The sequence below is a fragment of the Gorilla gorilla genome, chromosome 14, assembly GCF_029281585.2.
Source record: "Gorilla gorilla gorilla isolate KB3781 chromosome 14, NHGRI_mGorGor1-v2.1_pri, whole genome shotgun sequence".
Taxonomy (NCBI): Eukaryota; Metazoa; Chordata; class Mammalia; order Primates; family Hominidae; genus Gorilla; species Gorilla gorilla.
This window is the reverse complement of record NC_073238.2, coordinates 51960543-51982235: the sequence shown is the minus strand read 5'-3', so window position 1 is coordinate 51982235 and position 21693 is coordinate 51960543. Positions and strand designations below refer to the sequence as shown.

Here is a 21693-nt window from a genome sequence, read left to right as displayed (position 1 = left end):
ATGTTTTGTATAAAGCAATTAGGTATACTTAGGTAAGGTGTTTGCATTGTTTATACCGAATTAAGCTATGATGATTAACATTCTGGTGAATACTACTTTCTTTCATCTGTTTTTCATATTGCCTCAACCTAATTAAAAGTATATTTAGCTTGTACCTCATAAAGAAAAGTTCGTTTGCTTTTCCTGATGATGAGAGTAATAAATATCTATTATAGAAAATTGTTAAAAGTACACACAAATATAAAAATAAAAATTAAGTGTAATGTTGTAACCAAGAGATAACAACCATATCAAAAAAGAGCCACACTTATATATTCTTATATATGTGTATATAGGTGTGTATCTTTGTAAACTGCTTTGTTCGCTTATCAGCGTATCTTTTGCATATTCGTATTCCCCAGTTCTATTTTTGCTTCCTCAAGTGCAGCCACAGTATTTTGACTTCAGTTGTGTCTCACTAAGCATGTCATACTGTGCCTTGGGTAGAATAAATATTCAATACATTGGCTTTATTCACAGAATGACTTAAAGCCTTTTGATTGTTTAAATGTAAAATTAAGTGAAACAGAATTTCTGTCTTTAAAGATCACAATTGTGTTCTCATTGACGAATTGAGGCTACTCCATGTAACTGTGACTTATTTTTCCTTTTCCTTTCCCTTCTGTTTAGTTTGTTGCCCAGCCCAATTGTCAGCAGCTGCTGGCATCTCGCTGGTACGATGAGTTTCCAGGCTGGAGGAGAAGACACTGGGCAGTGAAGATGGTGACATGTTTCATAATAGGACTTCTTTTTCCTGTCTTCTCTGTGTGCTACCTGATAGCTCCCAAAAGCCCACTTGGACTGTTCATCAGGAAGCCATTTATCAAGTTTATCTGCCACACAGCCTCCTATTTGACTTTTTTGTTCCTGCTGCTGCTTGCCTCTCAGCACATCGACAGGTCAGACTTGAACAGGCAAGGTCCACCACCAACCATCGTCGAGTGGATGATATTACCGTGGGTCCTGGGTAAATGTGTTACTATAGAAAATATAATAAAAACATGTTACTGCCACGGAATTTTGTTGCTCAGAAAATATTCATTAATGTTTGGGACCTAGGAATGTTTAGAATAGGTTCTGACTATTGTAGCTCCAAGAACCTAACCCCCAAAGCCAAACAACTATTTTACAAGCTGCGGTGGACCTGCTTACAAAATCAGCTTAAGAAACGTAACCTTAAGTTTTAGAATTACAGACTTTAATGACTTCATATTCCACGACTGACCCTCTGAGTTTTTTGTTTATTAAAACTTTTCAACATATCTCATTGACTATATGTAAATAATCATTCTAATATTCCTAATAGATAAGTCTTCTAAAAGTACATGCAGATTACTCTGAAGAATTAGTGATTCTATACATAAAGTAACTGAAACCTTTTGAAAAAATCAATCCATTCAAATTTATCTTTGAAATCTATATTAATTTAAAATAACAGGAAATTAAACAACAGGATATCCGCCACTCTCTTTTTGTTCTTGTCATAGAAAGTTGTATTGGGTCTGAAGCAAATCACTGTGAAGTAGAAAACCTTAAAGTAGCTAGTGAAAATCTTGTTTTCCCGCCGGGTGCAGTGGCTCATGCCTGTAATCCCAGCACTTTGGGAGGCCGAGGCGGGCGGATCACGAGGTCAGGAGATCGTAGCCATCCTAGCTAACACGGTGAAACCCCGTCTCTACTAAAAATTCAAAAAGAAATTAGCCGGGCGTGGTGGCGGGCGCCTGTAGTCCCAGCTACTCCGGGAGGCTGAGGCAGGAGAATAGCGTGAACCAGGAAGGCGGAGCTTGCAGTGATCCCAGATCACGCCACTGCAGTCCAGCCTGGGCAACACAGCGAGACTCCGTCTCAAAAAAAAAGAAAGGAAAAAAAAGTAGCTGGTGAAAACCTTGTTTTCCTTTCTCCTTGTTATTATAGCCATGGTTAAAATTTGCATTTTAATTATCCTTTTCTCTATCATACTATGGTTTGCTGAGAAATCACATTTTCTCAATTTAGCTCATCATTTTAAACCTCTCTGCTATAATATCTATCTCATCATTTGGCTATTAGAAAATATGTGACAAATTTCATGATTCAAAATCTCAGAATATCAGTTTGGGTTAACTCTCAAAACTGCTGAAGAGACTAAAATGACATCAAGGCAGAAAAAAAAAGACAGCCTATTTGAGATAAATATGTTTTTCAGTTTTAAAAATTATAAAAACCATACTTTAAGTATTGTCAATAAGAAAATTTAATAGGGACAAGATTTGATGTTTTACTTATATAACCAAACAAAATCCTCAGGTGAACTTTAAAATAGAGTAGGTTCTCATTAATCTAAAGTGCGTAAAGTGTGATCTTGTTTAAATTAGAAAAAAGGGTCAGGCCGGGCAGGACACAGTGGCTCATGCCTGTAATCCCAGCACTTTGGGAAGCCAAAGCGGGCGGATTGCTTGAGATCAGGAGTTGGAGTATCACCCATCTCTACTAAAAATGTGAAAATTAGCTGGGCATGGTGGCCACAGCCTGTAATCCCAGCTACCTGGGATGCTGAGGCAGGAGAGTAGTTTGAGCCTGGGAGGCAGAGGTTGCGGTGAACCAAGATTACACCACTGCACTCCAGCCTTGGTGACAAAGTGAGACTCTGTCTCAAAAAATGAAAGAAAAGAAGAAAAATTAAAAAGGCTCACATAATCTATAAGTGTCCGAAGTGTCCTTTGGAATAAAATAATTTTCACATTGCAGTTGGTATTAAAGGTAAAATAACCCCGCCTGTTTCATTTAAATTAAATATATCTCATTAAGAATGTTTTTAAAGGAATTTTCTTCTTAGAAAATGTCTTTGGAACAATTCTTACAGAAGAGTTTAGGATGTTACATTTTCCATAATGGCTAACTTATATTGAATGTCTAAAAATTCTAGTTTCCCAAATGCAGAACATTTCATTTTGAAAAATACTATAGATACAATAAAATGTAAGCAGATAGAGTAGTCCTAATCTTTCCTTGATACCATCAATGAAAATGTGTCAAATACTTTCCAGGCAGAATGCACAGTGAAGGATGATAGTGATACAAAAGTAAGACAACAAAGAGCCCTTCTGCTAACGAAGCTTAAATTTTACTGGGATAAATGGGTAATAAACAAATAGATTTGTGATATAATGTCATAAAATGGTAAATAATATTTAAAAAATAGGAGGTCCAAACTTCTAATTACTTGTCCAATGAAAATAGTCATTGGCTGCCTGCTACACACCAAGCTTCTAACAGAATATTTCATGGAAGTTGGCTGGAAGAAACTAGACCCAACCACAGCTAAATGATTACATGAGGTATAGATTTATTTGTGAGTATTATAATTCCAGCTTAGAAAAATATCTGCTATAGGCAACATTGTCTCAAGATTTCCTGACTGTAGGGAGTTAATTTTTCTCAGAATTTTAGGATGAAAAGAGATTTCCTAGAATTAAAAAATGCGTGCAAATGATCATCTTGCTTAAATAATGGGTCATGAGGAAAAATGTTTATATATCAAAGAGATCTGTCAAACCGTTATATTGTTCACCAAGTCTGGTGAATTGTGAGTGCCTCATATCCAAGACTGAGTTCTCAGCGCCTTGCTAGATCCATGATTATAAGGGGTGTGTGCTATGTTGTTGGGCTGTTCTGCAAAAGGCACTGGACTTAAATCCATGCCCAGGTTCTACCACTAGGAGACTATTAAATTATGGGTGGTCACAAGCTCTCAGGATTTTCAGTGTCTTCATCTACAAAATGAAAGATTTAGAGTGAATGACATCTAAAGTCCCCCTGTATCCTATCATCCTGTCTGCTAAGCTACCATTATTAAGGCAGAGAAAACTGATCCTTTCGGGGGAGGTATAGTGTTGAGGGGAAGAGCCAGGCTAAAGACATCAGAGTAGGAATGCGTTAATCTTTAACCAGAAGCGTGATATATATAAAAAAGCACAGTCTGATTTGATGACTATATTAATGAATCCTCTATTCTCTTGTCCTGTCCTGCTGTCTGATAAAGTAAGTGGCCATGAGTCCCTTAGCAGAACATTTCATAGTTCATTGTTTGCAAGGTTCTAGATTTATAACATCAAGATTGAATGACTTACGGAAATGACGTGGCTTATAAGTGTGTCCCCTCATCATGTTAATTGTCTCAGTGGTAGATTGGAACTCTGTTTATGGTTTTTTCTCAAGTCTTCTTGAACTGACTTAGATTTTCAAACCATATCACCTCTGTGAGCTACTTGTTGTATAAAGTAATACTTTTTTATTTGTACTAAATTGACTTTTCTTCCGTTTTCAAAAGATCTTCCTCGCATTCGTAATTTCTTGATGTATGAGAAATGATCACTTTATACCTCTCATTTGTTTATCCTAGCAAAACACTTTTGACTTATTTGTTTTATATATTTATATCATAAATATCCATGTTTATCTAGGTAGGAAAGTTCTCTAACTTTAAAGCCTAACCTTTCAAACCAATTTCTTTTTCTTCTTAAGAATTACGGTTTTGCTTGGGAATTTCCGTTATTTTATATATCTTGCAGTGTTTCAGCAATAAGAACTATGTTCAGCCTCATAGAACCAGTTATCTTGTGTTTCAGTACAATGGCAGAATAAGGTTTCTGTTATTTCAGTATCTTTCTTGTTGAAGTTCAACATTGTTGACTATTTAAATCTATTGTGTTTTATATCTTTAGAAAGCAATTCATAATGGTTCTTCTATCCCTCTGCCACGGTGTCAGCAATAAGTTGGAACTCACCGCCCAACAAAGCTTTCAGAATTATTTTTACTTCAGACTTGCTTGTATTTGAAGGTTATCGACCTTTCCTTTCTGCCATCAAACAGCCTCAAGAGATCTTCTTGCACATATTTGCTGTCAGGATGAACTTTATTATATAAGAAAGAAAGCCAAAAAGCTTTACAGGGACCAAACTTATGATGCTTGTCATTGTGATACAGTTCTAACTAATGCAGAAAACTAATCATGGATAATTCTGTTAGAACTCTCAACAGATGAGTAAATTCCAGACAGATGGACACCAATATCCTTCTCAGGCTGTCAAATTACCCACTTAAACTAGAGTAAAAAGTAAAACAGTTGTTTGATCAAGCATTCCTATGGGCCTGATAACAGAGCTATACTTTTCGGGTGTCTGGAGAAAAAGTTTCATTGGAAAGACTGAATGATGGATTAGAAAGAGCTCGAGGCTAGAAGATCAGAGACTTGGGTACTTTTACGTTCTCCATGACTCTGAGGCTCTTAACTTATTTAGGGTTTGATTTTTAATATACTGGGAATATGCAACGAATAGAATATGATAAATTTATTTTTATTAAAAAATTACATGAAAACTAGAGCATGTTATATGTGTAATGTGCATTATGAGAATTCATCAAAATTATGGCAAGAGTTTTATCTCAAAGAGAGGCATTTGTTTCTGAAGATAATACGTAGTAAGATATGGGAAAAACAAACTTTTGAGTGCTGGTTGTCAGGCCTTCCTGAAACCCAGTTTGAATTTTCCCTCAGAATTCATTCTAACTCCGATTGTAACAAACAAATTTTGCTATAAATTATCCCTTTGCACAAAAAAGTATGGATATCTGTAAAATTTCCAGATGTAGACTTATGTAATTAGCTTAGTAAAATAAATTATAAAATGGATAACACTTTTCATGAAAGAAGTAGAACTTTGGGCTGGGTGTGGTGGCTCACACCTGTAATCCCAGCACTTTGGGAGGCTGAGGTGGGTGGATCACGAGGTCAGGGGTTCAAGACCATACTGGCCAACATAGTGAAACCCTGTCTCTACTAAAAATACAAAAATCAGCCGGGCATGGTGGCAGGCACATGTAGTCCCAGCTACTCGGGAGGCTGAGACAGGAGAATCACTTGAACCTGGGAGGCAGAGGTTGCAGTGAGCCGAGATTGTGCCACTGCACTCCAGTGTAGGTGACAGAGCAAGACTCCATCTCAAAAAAAAAAAAAAAAGAAAAGAAAAGAAAAGAAAGAAAGAACTTTAATGAAGGCTATCATATGAATACAGCAGGAAATACTTTGCTCCTATGAGAAAACAAAATGGCTGCTGAAGCGACGTGACATTGTGAGCATGCCCCGGATTATGCCACAATTAAACAGTATGCAAATCTATGCACACTGAGCATGAGGAGAAAGGTGAACTGAGGAAAAGATGTAACATAGGAGGAGGTCTAAGCTCTGTTAAAAATAGCTTCTATTGAATTCCTAGGCATAAAGTAAGAATTGCTCATAATAGCCAGATTATACAACTTGCCTATAACACTTTATTTAGCAAATTTTTAAACAAGATTGGTTTCTCATTTCCATAATTTATTTTACATTTTTATGTTTTAAAAGGTGGATATTAACAAATCTGAACATTTCAACAAGCCCTACCAAATTGAAGATGTAGAATGAAAATTTGGTGATAACATTTTCATCTAGATAAATATTCATAGAGTCAAATAATACTATATGGATGTATATATATGTATATCTATGTGTGTGTATATACACACACACACACACGTATGTGTATAACCAGTTATGGTTTTTACACATATATGTATAATCGGTTATGTGTATATAGGTACATACAGACATATATACACATACATATATATGTATGTATACATATAGACACATATACACACACGTGTGTATATATACGTGTGTGTGTGCATATATATATAATTATTCCTGTCTTGTGACCATTTTTTCATCTTTTGTCTAAAGTCATTAAGATCATATGGCTTCATATTTTCAGCCTTACCGCTGAATTTCCCATCCCCTCAAGCAGCTCCAAACAATATTCTCACAATTATAAGAAATATTCCTATTAGTTTCCCCAGCTCCTCCCTTGGCGTGGTGCTCAAATAATCTTAGCAAACTAGCTTCAGACACACACAGACCCTCAAACACAAGCTGCAGACTACCCATTTATTAATTTAAAATGGATATTTTAATTTTTGAGGAAATCAGATAGTACAGTGTGACATATGACCCTCATTTTACTATTTATCAGTGGGAAAAAATATTTTAACATCATCTTCATGGGATTATAAAGACTAATGCAGTAATATCTCAAACAATGAGATATTAATGAAGATTTCAGTTATTGTGTGTGCTCCTATTAATGCTGAACACATGATTTCTTTATTGGAGGGAAATGAACTCTTTTTAGGCCATGATAGTGCAATATAAATTTGATACACAAAAATTGAAATTTACAGGCCTTCAGAGAATGTTTGAAAACATGGTTTAGATGGTTCAAGGGAAGAGGGGAAAAGACAGGAAAAGAGGAGTAGATACCAAAAAAGAAAGAGTCAAAGTTAAAAAAAAAAAATGAGATTCTTGAATTAGTCTTCATTAGCACAGTGTAACAATAGTAGTAGTAGTAATCGTAGTAATAATAGTAGAAACTGAAAAAATTAGGCATTGTGCTGGGTAATTTAAATGCATTCTTTTGTTCGAACTTCACAGTACCTCTGTTCCACTTAATCATAATGAATGATGTTAATGTCTCATTTCACAGAGAGGAAACAGGATTAGAGAATTTACATTCCTTGCAGGGATCAAGGGATCAAGGAGCTAAGTGATACTAGATTCAAATTCCAGTCAATGTAAGTCTAGATCTAGATTCTTTATCCTTTCTGAGACACTCACCCAAAAGTGTGAGAGGTAGAATTTGAAAAGGCAAAAACAGCTCAGAACATGTGTCCATACTTAAGACTTCTTCGCTTCTATTTGCCGGCTTAGATTTTCACACAGGTGAAATTTGAATGGACCATGTTTCTGCTTCATTAAAGGTGTAATGCTCTTTAAGATGCACATTTGATATGATTTACTACTGAATATTATGTTTACCAACATACCAAACTTACCACTACCACCACCCTCACATCACCACCAGTATCATCACTGCGTTTTTTCTAATCTAAAACATATTATGTGTGACTTTCTAGCACTAAAAGAAGCAATCCATTCCAAGAAAGAAAGAATAAGTCCTTTGATATGACCTAGAGATGTTTCCTTTTTTGCTTTCCATGTATTAGTTGCTATGTTCTAAAGTTAAATTTATTTTCTTCAAGGATATTACTATTTTTTAAATTTCTGTGTGTGTGTGTGTGTGTGTGTGTGTGTGTGTGTGTGTGTAAGGGGTACTCAGGAAAATCGAAAGAAATAAATATATTTCTTTATGCATATTTATTTTTAAAATGTTCAGAAGTTTGTATTAAGTGGAAGGTGGTAATTTTCATAGTGAAAATATTAATATTCACTTATTCGAAACTATATATTAGGCAACTTCTGCTGCTTATTGAAAAGATAATGAACAAGGAATTGGAGAAATATTTATTCCTTGTCTTCCTATCTACATAAGCATTCTACTTCTTAGTTTTCATGGAAAATTTTAAATTAAATTAGAATCCTATAAAAAGAATGCTCCTACACTGATAAAATGTCTCACTTGATTTTTAAGTAACTATTTTTAGGTGATAAGCTATCAGATGATCTGGAATTCTAAAGTTCTACACTTCACTCTTACTCTGAAACTAACATGGCATCCTTTCTTGGTAAACTTAAAAATGTGTACTTCCTTAATTACATATTCCTAGTTTTTTTCTCAAAATGTTAAAATAATGGTGTCAAAACCCATAGTGGTTTAAGCATTTTTAGATGCCTTCCAACTAAGAATATTTAACATTCACTGTCTCTTTATGTCAGTGTTTTTTGAAGTATGGTCTGCTGACTAAAATTATGGTTACTGTAGATTCTTATGACAAATTCAGATTATGGTTGGCTGATTTAGAAATTCCAAAAGTATTTTAAACATTAAAGACTGAGAAACAATTCTGGAAGTCAAATTTCATAATCATATAATGGTTTTATTAAGGATCTTCAACATATTTGAATCCAGACATGAAATGGTTTTACTTCTTTCTATCACTGTCCTTGGCCACCTTATATCAAATATCCTTTCCTTGTTCCCGAATGATATCACTATCAGTTATCATAAATTTTCTGAAATTTCAAGTTATTTAAAAGTAGGCTATGTTCAGTTTAAAACTCAAATTTTATAAGCTTAAAGATCTTCTCTTCCCAATAAAGGCCTGACCCATGGCTTGAAGGATCTGGAATTGTCCATCTCTTACACATCCTTTAACTCCAACACTGGAATTCAAGGTGGGACATAGGCTCTTCATGCTTCCTCATTCCTGTTGCTTTAGGGACGATGGGGAATGGGAGAAGCTAAATGTCCTGACTTGGCACCCTGGTCAGAGCTCTTTCTTGGTTGGTTGTCCTGCCTCTCTGGCTATTACTGAGCCACCTGTGTGATGCTGACTCTCCTGAGGGGTGCACGGCTGTTCTTTGAGAGCCCTGTTGTGCCTCCACACTGCATAGTTCTCTGAGTCAGAGATTCAACTCTGCCAGGGGTCTTCCAGTCCCTCCACTCCTGTAACCAGCAGTCAATCCCTAAAGAGGTCCTGGAACCCTAACAAATCCCTCTTGAGTCCTGGCAAGAAGGCTCAAACCCAGCCTTTTCTTCTAATATGCACTTACCTCACAACAGCATCACAGAACCTTACCACATTAAAAGACAGAAGGCCAGACTGCCATGGGCTACCCTATTGCCAAACCTCACTGTTTTCCATTTTCTGTGATGAGCTGAACCCAGGGGGAGATGAGCAAGCCAACTGCCCAAACAGATGCCCCAACAGGGGTGAGGTAGTAGTTCCTCCTTGTAGAAACTCCCAGACTTTATGAGGGATTTTCTTGGAGTCTCCCTTAGACTTGACTTAGGGAGGCAGTAGTATTTGTGAGGAAACACCCTTACCTGTACTTCTGGTATTCCCTTTTAGCACAAAAACTGCACTGTCCTGGCTGGGCTGCCGACGCCTGTAATCCAAGCTCCCTCCTTGGAAGGCCAAGGTGGGGAGATTGCTTGATGCCAGGAGTTCAAGACCAGCCTGGCCAACTTAGAGAGATTTCTTTTCTACCAAAAAAAAAAAAAAAAGATAGCTGGGCATGGTAACATGTGCCTCTAGTCCTTGCTCCTCTACCCAGGAGGCTGAGGTGGGAGCATTGCGTGAGCTCAGGAGTTTGAGGATGCAGTGAGATATAATGCACCACTACACTGCAGCCTGGGAAACAGGGTGAGACTCTGTCTCTAAAAATAACAACAACGACAAAAACAAAAACAAAACAGAAACCTTGCACTCCCTGACCTCATGGCTCTCTCGCTATCTGACTTCCCAGGTCTACCTCTGTTACAGATTACGGAAGTAGAGGGCTAGGTGGTTGGGAACAGATATGGTCCTGATGCCTCCTAGTAGGCCCTGGAAGGAAAAGTTTGGCTACAATTTTCTGTAAACTCTTTTCAGAACATGGATGCTTGGGGTCCGTGTCCTCATCTTTGTTTGAGTTTTAAGTATACTGCTGAGAACAGGAGTTGCCCCTTAACTGAGTGCCTCTTAGAGGTCCAGAACAAGTGGGTTTCTACTGAATAAAAGACTTCCTTTAAATTTATCTTTGAACAGAAGCAGATTTTTGATGAGAGACTACTTTTATATTCCCTGATTTGAAAATCAAAAAACAAAACAATACAAAACTCCAGCAGGGAGGAATTTTTTGTGTTCTTTTATCTTCATTGATTTGATACCACAACATAAAAGCTCAGTGTTCTGTGAAGAGACTTCCAAGGTCAGGCCCCTGACAGCTTTGGGGCTTAAATAAGAGACCCCTGGAGGTTGCCATAGGTGAAAAGGTGACTTGCTTTTTGTTTGGGGTTGTTTACTATTGGTGTAAGTACTGACAGTAAGAAAGGGAATGACAGGAGATCTGTTTGCAGAGTTACACATTTGTCACATGTAATTGGTGCTGTTAAATGTGGCATCTGAGCGTTGCCTACCCCATCACATCCTCACAGCCAGCTTCGCAGGACATAAAAGAACATTCAAATAGCCCTGAGTGAAAACTGTTATGTGAAAGGTAGAAAAAAAATAGTAAAAACTTCCAGGCATCTACAAATATTTTTAAAAGGAAGTTCTCTGACTCATTTGCACTGTGATCTTTCCTTTGTTGGTCCCCACAGTCTTGACATCAATGCTTGTAATTAGGCCTCCATCACGACTCTGAGAACTCATGTCTTCTGTTTATAAACAGCAAAGAGCAATTTTGAAATGTTCCCATTGTGGGAACAGGATAAACATTTTGTGACAGAAGCTGTCTTAATCTTTGTTCTCTTCAGGCTTTTTAGTTACCATGGATAATTTACTAGCTGAATTTGTTTTTTATTTAGTTAATAGCACCCTCTGGTTTTTCTAAAGGCTTGTTTCTTCAAAAATTCAGCAAATGTTGCCAGAATAAATGAAACTGGCCATTTCACTACCATGCTCATAACAAACATAAATCCACAGTCATCTGACAGGTATGTGGTGACTAGAACTATAAAAAGTGATATTCAATCTGGAACTTAAAAAAAAAAAGATACCAACACATTACCACATTACCCAACAGACATTGATTGGCAATCTTATCTATAGCTCAAGTTTAAACAAAATGATGGCATGAGTTTCCAGTTTTATCAGGATCTCTGTTTTTCCCACACATTTGTGCCTTTCAAAGGTCAGAAGTGAAGTAAGATTTTGGGTGGTCAAGAAAATCAGATTTAATGTCTCCTCCTTTATCTCCAGAGGAATTGTAATATATCAGCATTGTGAGTTTTGCTTAGAGGTCATCTAGTCTAAACTTACAGTTGAAGTTTCATCTCCTTTAACCCATCGGACGAGAACAGAGTCTGCTCAGCTATGAAGGAAGTCGAAATAAAATGTTGACTTGTACTGAGCTCATAACTTCTTCTTTATACCTCCTTCCCAAAGCCTTTCTTCTTCTATGTAAATCCTCACAAAATATTTGAATTTCGCTATTTCGATGACTGTTGATAATCACATTTGACTTTCCAGTTTAGTAGCAGCAGGTATAAAGATAATAAAGTTTATCTGTCAGACATAATGAAATATAAATGCTCTGGTTAGCAAGTACTTTAAAATATATTTTATTTCATGATACATACAAATCTGAAAGCAACCGAATTACAAATTCATTAAGTTGGAATGAACTTTAGAGATTACGTAGATCAGTCTCCACTCACTGCTAGAATTTCTCTGGCTTAAAGACAGCCTCTGGATTGGAATCTCTATGTCACAGGGTAATCCATTCCAGTTTTAGAGCAACTCTAATTGCCAGAATATTCTTCCTTACATTTGGCAAGAAGCTGCCTTTCTATGCTTTTCTTATCAAAGATCCAATTTCTGCTTTGTGGGGCAGACTAGAGCAACTCTGTGCCCTCTGTACAGGGCAGTTTTTCATCTCTCATGGCAGCGATTGCGATGACTGCTTTTGGTAAAATTGTCGCAATCCTAATAGGAAGAAGCAATCGTTGGGAATTTATGCAGTTAGGATAAAATCATACTTTGTAAAAGCCATGTAATCCAAATCTCTGTTTTTTGAAGTGAACGGAAACCTAGAGAGGCTAAGCTAAGATTCTAAAGCTGATTGCTAGTTGAGTTGAGCCTGGCCGCTTGATCACCTAATGTAGACTAGCTCTTATCACTGTGCCTTCTGGTGAAAAATTAACTTGAAATGCATTTGTTAAATCAATGATTGCATGCACATATCTAATATCTGGGAATTGGCAGTGTCAAGCAAGACAAAACAAATAAGCAACATTGTACTGAGCTCATAACTTCTTCTTTATACCTCCTTCCCAAAGTCCTCATTCTGTCCTCTGAAGCACATAACTCTGTGCCTTGTAAACTCTCAAGAAGAAGAAAATGTTGTCCAAGTGCACTGCATTTAGGAGATTCTGATCCAGTCGTGCTTTCTTCATTAACTGGTGGCATCACATTCTTGTTTAAGCTGCCTCTTTGGGCCTTAGTTTTCTCATGCAGGCTGTGGTTGTCTATTGAATTCTGAGTCTGTAGCCAGGTTAGCAGGAGAAAGCACCATAGGTGTGGAAAAAAATGTGTGCCAAGCATTTTTTCACACTGGATATTTTAAATTCTAAGTTTCCCACCAGCTCTAAAATGCAGTGCAGGCATCATATCTTACTTAGTTCTGATATACTCCTTTCTCCAATATGGAGGTAGTAAATATTATTATCATTTTCCCAATTATGTCCCAATTCTATCTGACCTCTCATGAGAGATTTATTTATGAAAGATGACTAAAAGGGGAAACTAGGATATAAATGCCAAATTTAGAATAAAGCGGTTGTCTACAGCCAACTTTAAAAATACACTATAATTAATTTATCTGAAATCAGCTCTCATGTGAGTTATAAATTTGAATATAACAAAATATAAAACAAAACTTTATCAATAATTTTAAATAGTCATTGTTTATTTTCACTAATTAATGATAGAACATCATGTCTACTATGCTTTTATTTCATTCAACATTTTATTATGAAAAATTTCAAACATACAGAAAATATAAAAGAAATGTATAGTTACTCATATATTACCTGTAATCAATGTATTACAATAATATTTTTAATTATTTTTTCTATCACTGTATTCATTCCTCAATATCAATTTTGTAATTTTGGCTACATTCAAATTAAGTTATAACACTAACTTTTTGGAGTTGAGTGCAGAGATATAAAATGTTAAAACACATACAGTCATGTAATAACCACCACAGGAGGCAGCAAACTACGGCCCTGATATCAGATTGTTTGCCAGTTTTTTTAATAGTTTCATTGGAACACATTCATGCCCATTTATTGCAAAGCCTAAATTATTTGTTCTCTGGCCCTTTACAGAAAAGTAGTTATAAATTTTTATAAATGCCCTTTATCAAATTAATAAATTTCCCTTTTATTCATACTTTACTGAAAGTTTTTTATCATGAATGCATGTTAAATTTCATCAAATGCTTATACTGCATCTATTGAAATGATCACATTTTTTCAAAAATCTGTTGATGGGACAAATTATGCTGATTGATTTTTAAATATTGAAACAACCTTTCATTACCTGGAAAAACATTACTTGGTCATGATTTATTATTATTTTTATATATTGCTAACTTTTATTCACTACTATTTATTGAGGATTTTTGTGCATATTTATAAGGGCTATTGGTGTGTAGTTTTAAAGAGTTTTGTCTGATTGTTTATCAGTGTAATACTTGCCTCTTAAATGTTTCTTACTGTTGTATCTTTGCAAGAGTTTGATTAGCACTGGTATTATTTTTTCTTGAAATGTTTGGGTGAATGCACCATGAAATCAACTGGACCTGAATTTTTTTGTTGTTGGAAGGATATTAACTACCAGTTCATTTCCTTTAATAACTATAGGACTATTCAGGTTGCTTTATGTCCTCTTGAGTGAGTTTTGAAGTTTATGTCTCAGGGAAAAAAGCTCATTTAAGTTGTGAAATGTATGAGCATCCAGTTATTCATTCTAGTTGCTTATTATTCTTATAATATCTATAAGATCTATATTGATGTTCCTTCCTTAATTTCTGATATTGATTATTTATATCATCTTTTTTTGTTAATCATTCTGGCTAGCATTTTATCAATTTTATTGACCACTTAAGAAAACTATATTTTGTTTTCATTGATTTATCTTTCATTTTATGTTTCAATTTTATTGATTTTTGTTACCTTTGTTATTTTCTTCTTTCTGCTTGTTTTGGTTTAAACTTGCTCTTCTTTTTATACTGTCTTAATTGAAGGTGAAATCACTGAGTTGAACCCCTCATTCTTTTTTGATAAAGCATTCAGAGCTATATATTTCCTCTAACCACTACTCCAGATGCCTCACAAAGAGTTTTTGGTTGTATCTTCATTTTCAATCATTTCAAAACATTTTTAACTCTCCTCATGTATTCCTGTTTGAGCCGAAAGATAATAGAACTGTATTGTTTAGTTGAAAAATATTTGGGGATTTTCTAGGTACATTTAATTATTGATTGGTTGTTTATTTGTGTTGTAGTCACAGAACTTACTTAGTATGATTTCAACCTAAATAAATGTGCTAAGGTTTGTTTTATGGTCCACACTATGGTCTATCTTGGTGAATGTTCCATGTGCACAAGAAAGGAATGTGTATTCTGCTGTTCTCACGTTGTTGATAGTGTTGTTCAGGTCTTCTATATCATTACTAAATTTCTGTCTACTGGTTCTGTTGGTTACAGAGAGAGGAATGCTGAAAACTCCAATTATAATTCTACTTTTCTTTGTTTCTTATTTCAGTTTTAATAGTTATGGCATCTTGTATTATAGGGTTCTTTTGTTAACTGCAAGCACACATAGAATTTTTATATCTTCTCAGCAAATTCGCCTTTTTATCTTTATGTTATATCCCTGTATATACCTAGTAACATTGCTTCTTCTGAAATACATCCACTTTTATATTAATGTAGCCACGGGAGCTTTCTTTTAATTATTGTTTTATGTTATATCTTTATTTTTCCTTTACTTCTATGGATGAATTGCGATAGACTTGTGCCTGTACTTTTTTCGTATATGATCATCTCTGTATTTTCATTAGTGTGTTTAGATCATACATTTCATTGAGTATAATTATGATATGGGTAAACTGGAAACCTACCCCCATTGCTATCTGTTCTTCGTTGCGTTTTTCCTTTTATGCCTGTTATTGGATTAAATATTTGTATAACCCTAATTATTTACATGTATAGCTCTCTACTCATATATTTTAAAATATTTAAAAGGATGCCATAGCATTTACAATATAAAATATTAATTTATTACATTCTAACTTCAAAAATATTATTCTGCTTTATGTGTAGTATAAGAACCTTATGACGGGAGGCTTGTAATTCCCCTCTCTCATCTTCTGTGCTAATGTCATTATACCTTTTACTTTTACCTATGTTGACAATTATAATATATTGCTACAGTTTTTACTTAGGCAGTCAATTATATGTTAGAAAACTTTTAAATAAAAATAAATATATGTATTTTATATGTATAACATATATATATACACACACATTTCTGGACATAAATCTTCATTTTTAAAAATAAATCTAACTTTCTGTCCAATATTATACACCTTCTGCCTTAAAAATATCCTTTTAGTATGTCTTTTAGTGTAGATCTGACAGGAATAAATTGTCTCAGATTTTGATTGAAGAAAAAGTCTTTAGTAAGTATTTCTTAGAGCTATTTGTGTTGTATATAGAATCCTGGGTTAACTTTTATTCTTTTTCTTTCAGCACTTTAAAGATGTTACTCCAGGCCGGGCGCGGTGGCTCCTGCCTGTAATCCCAGCACTTTGGGAGGCCGAGGCGGGCGGATCACGAGGTTAGGAGATCGAGACCATCCTGGCCAACATGATGACACCCCGTCTCTACTAAAATACAAAAAATTAGCCGGATGGGGTAGTGCGTGCCTGTAGTCCCAGCTACTAGGGAGGCTGAGGCAGGAAAATCGCTTTAACCCAGGAGGCGGAGATTGCAGTGGGCGGAGATCGCGCTACTGCACTCCAGCCTGGCAACAAAGTGAGATTCCATCTAAAAAAAAAAAAGATGTTACTCCATTGCCTTGTATGTATTTTTTACACCCAGAAGTTTGCTGTCAGTCTTACTTTTCTTCCTTTGTATGCAAAATGTCTTTTTTCCTTTTTTTTTTTTTCTTGGCTGCTTTCGGTATTTTTTCTTTATCTTTTGTTTTTGACTGTTTGAATATGATGCATCATGGTTTGATGTGTGTGGGTGCGTATGTGTACGTGTGTTTTGGAAAGTTATTCATTCCACCTATGCAGAAGACTAGCCACAGACGTACACAGCCTTTATGCCTGAAAATGTACATGCCTCTTCTCTTCTGTGTTAGTGTAGAAGTTTGAGGCAATAAGTCAGGAGCTGAGTTGGGTTTGGGTTTTGTTGTTGCTACCGTCAGTTTCAGTGCATCATATGCCACAGCTTAGGGTGGAAAAGAAGATTATTCTCAGTGTTCCTTCTCCACCTGCAGATTTTGACCTTCCCTGTACATCTATGCCTCAGAGGCCCTTCCTCCAGTGGTTGTCAATTGCTGATTGTTCCCTGGTGTTTGTTGGCCTCGTGATGCAGGGCAGGAAAACTCTCTGATGTCCTCATCCAGGGTCAGACTTAGGCAGGCCTATATCTGAGTGCTACGGATGGAACTTTCTCCATGATCGATGCCCTCCTTTTCATGGCAAACATGGCAGCTTATGTACAGGAAAGTTTTTCCTGCCCCTGCTCTAATGGTATTGCTGTAAACCTGAGGCTCAGGAGTGCTTTCTGTCTCTTCCACAAGGCTAAAGTGTTTTGCTCCTTAGGTGAGAGGAGCCTGGAGAGGACTCTGTGTCTCTCCCACAGAAGCAGCCTCTTTTCTCCCCAGGCTTGAACTATAATATTTCTCTTGAGCTGTGGATAGGGTCCATGAAGAAGAGCATGCAAGAGGGTAGAAATTTTCCTTGTGACTGTGGCTCCCAGGGATTCTAGTCTCTCCTGCTACCTCACAGTCAGCCTAGTCTCTTGGATGGTGCCAGTGTCTCTTCCTTGCATACTCTGCCGCAGGTGAGCTAAGTCTCACAACGTGGTTGCTTTAGAGGAACGTGCATATATTTTAAAGTTTAGATTCCTTGATTTCTCGTCTCTCTGATGCATGCTTGGAAAATTATGATTTTTATAGTTAATTTCACTTTTTCTTGAGTCAGTGTAGGGATAATACTTGTCCAACTTTCTACATCCTAGGAAGATCTTCAACTCTAAATTTCATGTTTCAGAATATTATCCTAAAGAATTCTCACTGTTTGCTTGTGTTAATGTAGTTATGACATCATATTTACCCTTTCAATATTTACTGAATCTAGATATTTTGATATATCTCTCATCATTAGGCTCTAAATACAAAATTATAAAATTTTAAAAAGATAATGGAAATAAAATAATAACCTACACTAATATTTTGTAAGTACTTCATAGAACTTGAAAATAAAGCATTTCCTATTAAAAATGAAAAATACATTTTTTCTGGGTATAAAGTATTTTAATGAATTATCATGAATGCTATAACCATCATTTCTCAAGATTGAAGTCCGGTCTCTGAAGGCACTAACTGCTTAAAGAAACACAACAAGATACTCCACTAATTGTCTGAAACCAGTTATGATTGCTAGATACACTGATTTTCATGATCTTTGAGTAATTTTGACTTGGGAGAAAAATATATGTCAAGACATTTGCTTTTAAGAAAATGTTATTTTCCAAGGGAAATATATAGTTATAAAGGAGCTACAGTATAATTCAAAAACTACTTATCCTTATGAATTTATCCAATGGATAAAAGAAAGTGAGGCCGTCCTAACAACATCTTCTAGAATTAGCTTAGTATCTGAAAGTCTTAAAGTATGGCTGGGACTCAGTGTTATTACCTATAAAAAATAGATGTTGCATCTAGTGTAACAATGTGGTCTCTTGTAGCTTCGAGATCTATAATTGTTAAATTGTATATTGCTTTTTTTAGTGATCCTATTGAAATCATACTTACAATGAATCTTTCTATAATTGCAGGCTTCATATGGGGAGAAATTAAACAGATGTGGGATGGCGGACTTCAGGACTACATCCATGATTGGTGGAATCTAATGGACTTTGTAATGAACTCCTTATATTTAGCAACAATCTCCTTGAAAATTGTTGCATTTGTAAAGGTAACTATTATTTACGTTGTTGGTAAAGCATATGTTCTGATTATTAATGATATACTTTCAACTGATATTAATTTTATTAATAAAGTTACCTAGAGCTTTTTCTGGATGTCGTATTCATCAACTCATGGTTTTATTGATAGATATATAGGGATAAAAATACATAAATAAATGCATAACCTTTAATCACAAAACAAGTTTTTATAAGTAGAAGTTATCACCCAATTCCCTTGCATCTACTAAGTAGAATGATGTCTCAAAATTATTCACAGCAACTGCTCTAGTTTCTAATCCTTTCTATTTCTAATGAAATTCTGCTTCAAACACTGTTTAAATTTTGGCAACCCAAATCTATTTTCTTCAGTTATAACTAATAGATAAAATTTCATAGACAGATCAAAATATTACTCTTTCAAAGCATTGAAATTATTATTTCAGTATAAACTAATACAATTTGATATAATTAGAGCAGAATATAATTTCTTTCTCCTCATCCCATTCAACATGACAGTGCCTGAAATCTCACACACTCATTACTCCCCCAGATTTTGTACAGCATCAATCTTATCCCAACCTCATAATTTGCATAAAACATTTTTGTTCTGTCATGACAATTGGGATTATTTTGTACTTTGTTGGGTTTCTTTCAACCCAGAGGATTATCTTCTCTCCTTCACTGATTTTCCTTTTCCCCCTTTCCTTTTCTCTTTAAAAAAATAAAAGTTTCAAAATAACTAGTTAATTGCTAAAAAAAAAAAAAAGAATATCTAATTAGGTGTGACATAAATAATGCATTCAATTTAATAATCTGAACTAGAAAATTCTAACATGTAGATAAACTTTTATTCATTTAGCCTAGTTCTTAAAATAATGCCTTCTGCTTCTGTGGGCAACCTTCAGGTATGACAGAATCAAAACTGTCTGAAGTTGGATGCAGCCATAGAAAAGGATGAGTTCATGTCCTTTGTAGGGACATGGATGAAGCTGGAAACCATCATTCTGAGCGAACTATTGCAAGGACAGAAAACCAAACACCGCATGTTCTCACTCATAGGTGGGAATTGAACAATGAGAACACGTGGACACAGGGTGGGGAACATCACACACCGGGGCCGTCGCGGGGTGGGGGGAGGGAGGAGGGATAGCATTAGGAGATATACCTAATGTAAATGACGAGTTAATGGGTGCAGCACACCAACACAGCAGATGTATACCTATGTAACAAACCTGCACGTTGTGCACATGTACCCTAGAACTTAAAGTATAATAATAAAAAAATTGTCTGAAGTTGGAAAGGCCATAGTTTTCTGTTAAAATGCTCACCGAAATACTAGGGGAAAGCAATTTCTATCAATTTTATGGAAAGCAAGTATATTTCAAAATGAAAACATACTTTGGTAATTTTATTAATGCATTGAGGTTAATGACCTTGAAAAGTTTAAGACAGCAGAAGGTACTCTTTTAACCAAAGGAGATTATGCATCTCTGTAAGAGGTAGGCAGTCTGTGATTAAGCACCTAGCTCTCCAGTCCCCTTCTTCTGTCATGATCCTTAGATGTATACATAAAATTGTTTAGACCTACTTCTAAAAGTAATATATGTAGTTTTTGGTGGTTTTGTGCTGTCATGAAATTCTGGGATTATATCACAATACCGGTTCTTCTCAAATTTCTAGGTGAATAGGAATCATAAGGAGGGCTTGCTAAAACTCAGGTTCATTTTCTCCATCACCAGATTTAAGTTACATGTATTAAGACAAAGTCCAAATTTGCATTTCTAACAAACTCCCAGTTGATACTGATACAGTTGATCTAAGGAAGACACTGTGAATAACATTGCATTGTATAGACCTGTTCTACAGCTCAGAGAACTGTGAGATTGGGTCCCAAAGAAACTGCTGTTATACATTTATTTAGACAATATTTAAACTAAGCTATATCATGTTTGTATTTATTACATTTGTGTGATGTTTATGTATAGTACATGTATTTTTTCATATATAAGAACTCTGGTATGTAGTGAGTATGCTTATATAGATTAATGGATATTTGTGGATATTTTGCCTCAAGACTTTTAGATGCGGGATTTTAATTTAGTTAAAAAGTTGTAAATTCTACACTGGCAAAATCTATTTTACCATTAAAATCTACACATTATTCTTTATGTTTAGAATTAAACTCACTCACCCCAGTGATGAAAAGGAGGGGGCAGAGGGAGAAACGGTATGTGGAGCAGTACACAGTAATTACTGCAGATGAAGACGACCTAAGGAATGTGAAGTCTTCAAAAAATACATAGTTTGTTCATATATGGCCATAGGAGTTCAGCTACAATTGGAAATATAAACTACAACATGTCCTTTCTGAAGGATTTGCATTTAGCACAATGTATGTTTTTGAGTTGGGTTCATGTATTCATTGGCATGCACAGTGGAGTCACATTTTTGGTGCTCCTTTCCTCCATCACTCACTAGTTGGGTGACCTTGAGCCTGTTTCTTCACCTCTATTTGTCTCATCCATAAAATAAGAAAAATAGTAATTTCTACCTTATGCTGTTGTCATGAGAAGTAAATGAGTCGATGTATTTAAAGTGCCTATTACAGAATAAGCACACTAAATTAGTTTTTTCTTTTTTTTTTTTACTTTTGTCTTGCTTTCTTCCTCATGTACTATGAGTCTACTAGACTTGCCTTTTGTAAGATCTTTAATGTGTCTCCTCATTTGCTTTATTTTAGTTTTAAAAGAGTTTGAGCTCTAGGTCCACACTTGCCTTCACCATGTTCAATCTGTATGGTATGGGGCAAGTTATTGAATGTAGGTCTCAATTTTATTATCTGTAAGTTGATGATAATAATCAAAAGAGTACTCACTCTGGGGGCCTGTGATGTCACTCTGATTTTCTGATTTGTCCTTCCTTA

At 35.5% G+C, this 21693-nt stretch overlaps 1 protein-coding gene across 2 annotated transcripts in view; it reads left to right on the top strand.

Moving 5' to 3' along the window:
- TRPC4 (transient receptor potential cation channel subfamily C member 4) overlaps positions 1 to 21693 on the top strand; it is a 228466-nt gene that overhangs the window by 172159 nt on the left and 34614 nt on the right. For both annotated transcript variants that reach the window (XM_031001457.3, XM_004054405.5), the window contains exons 4-5: positions 670 to 1006; positions 18639 to 18778. In XM_031001457.3, coding sequence (XP_030857317.1) covers positions 670 to 1006; positions 18639 to 18778 — 477 coding nt within the window. The remainder of the gene's footprint in view (positions 1 to 669; positions 1007 to 18638; positions 18779 to 21693) is intronic.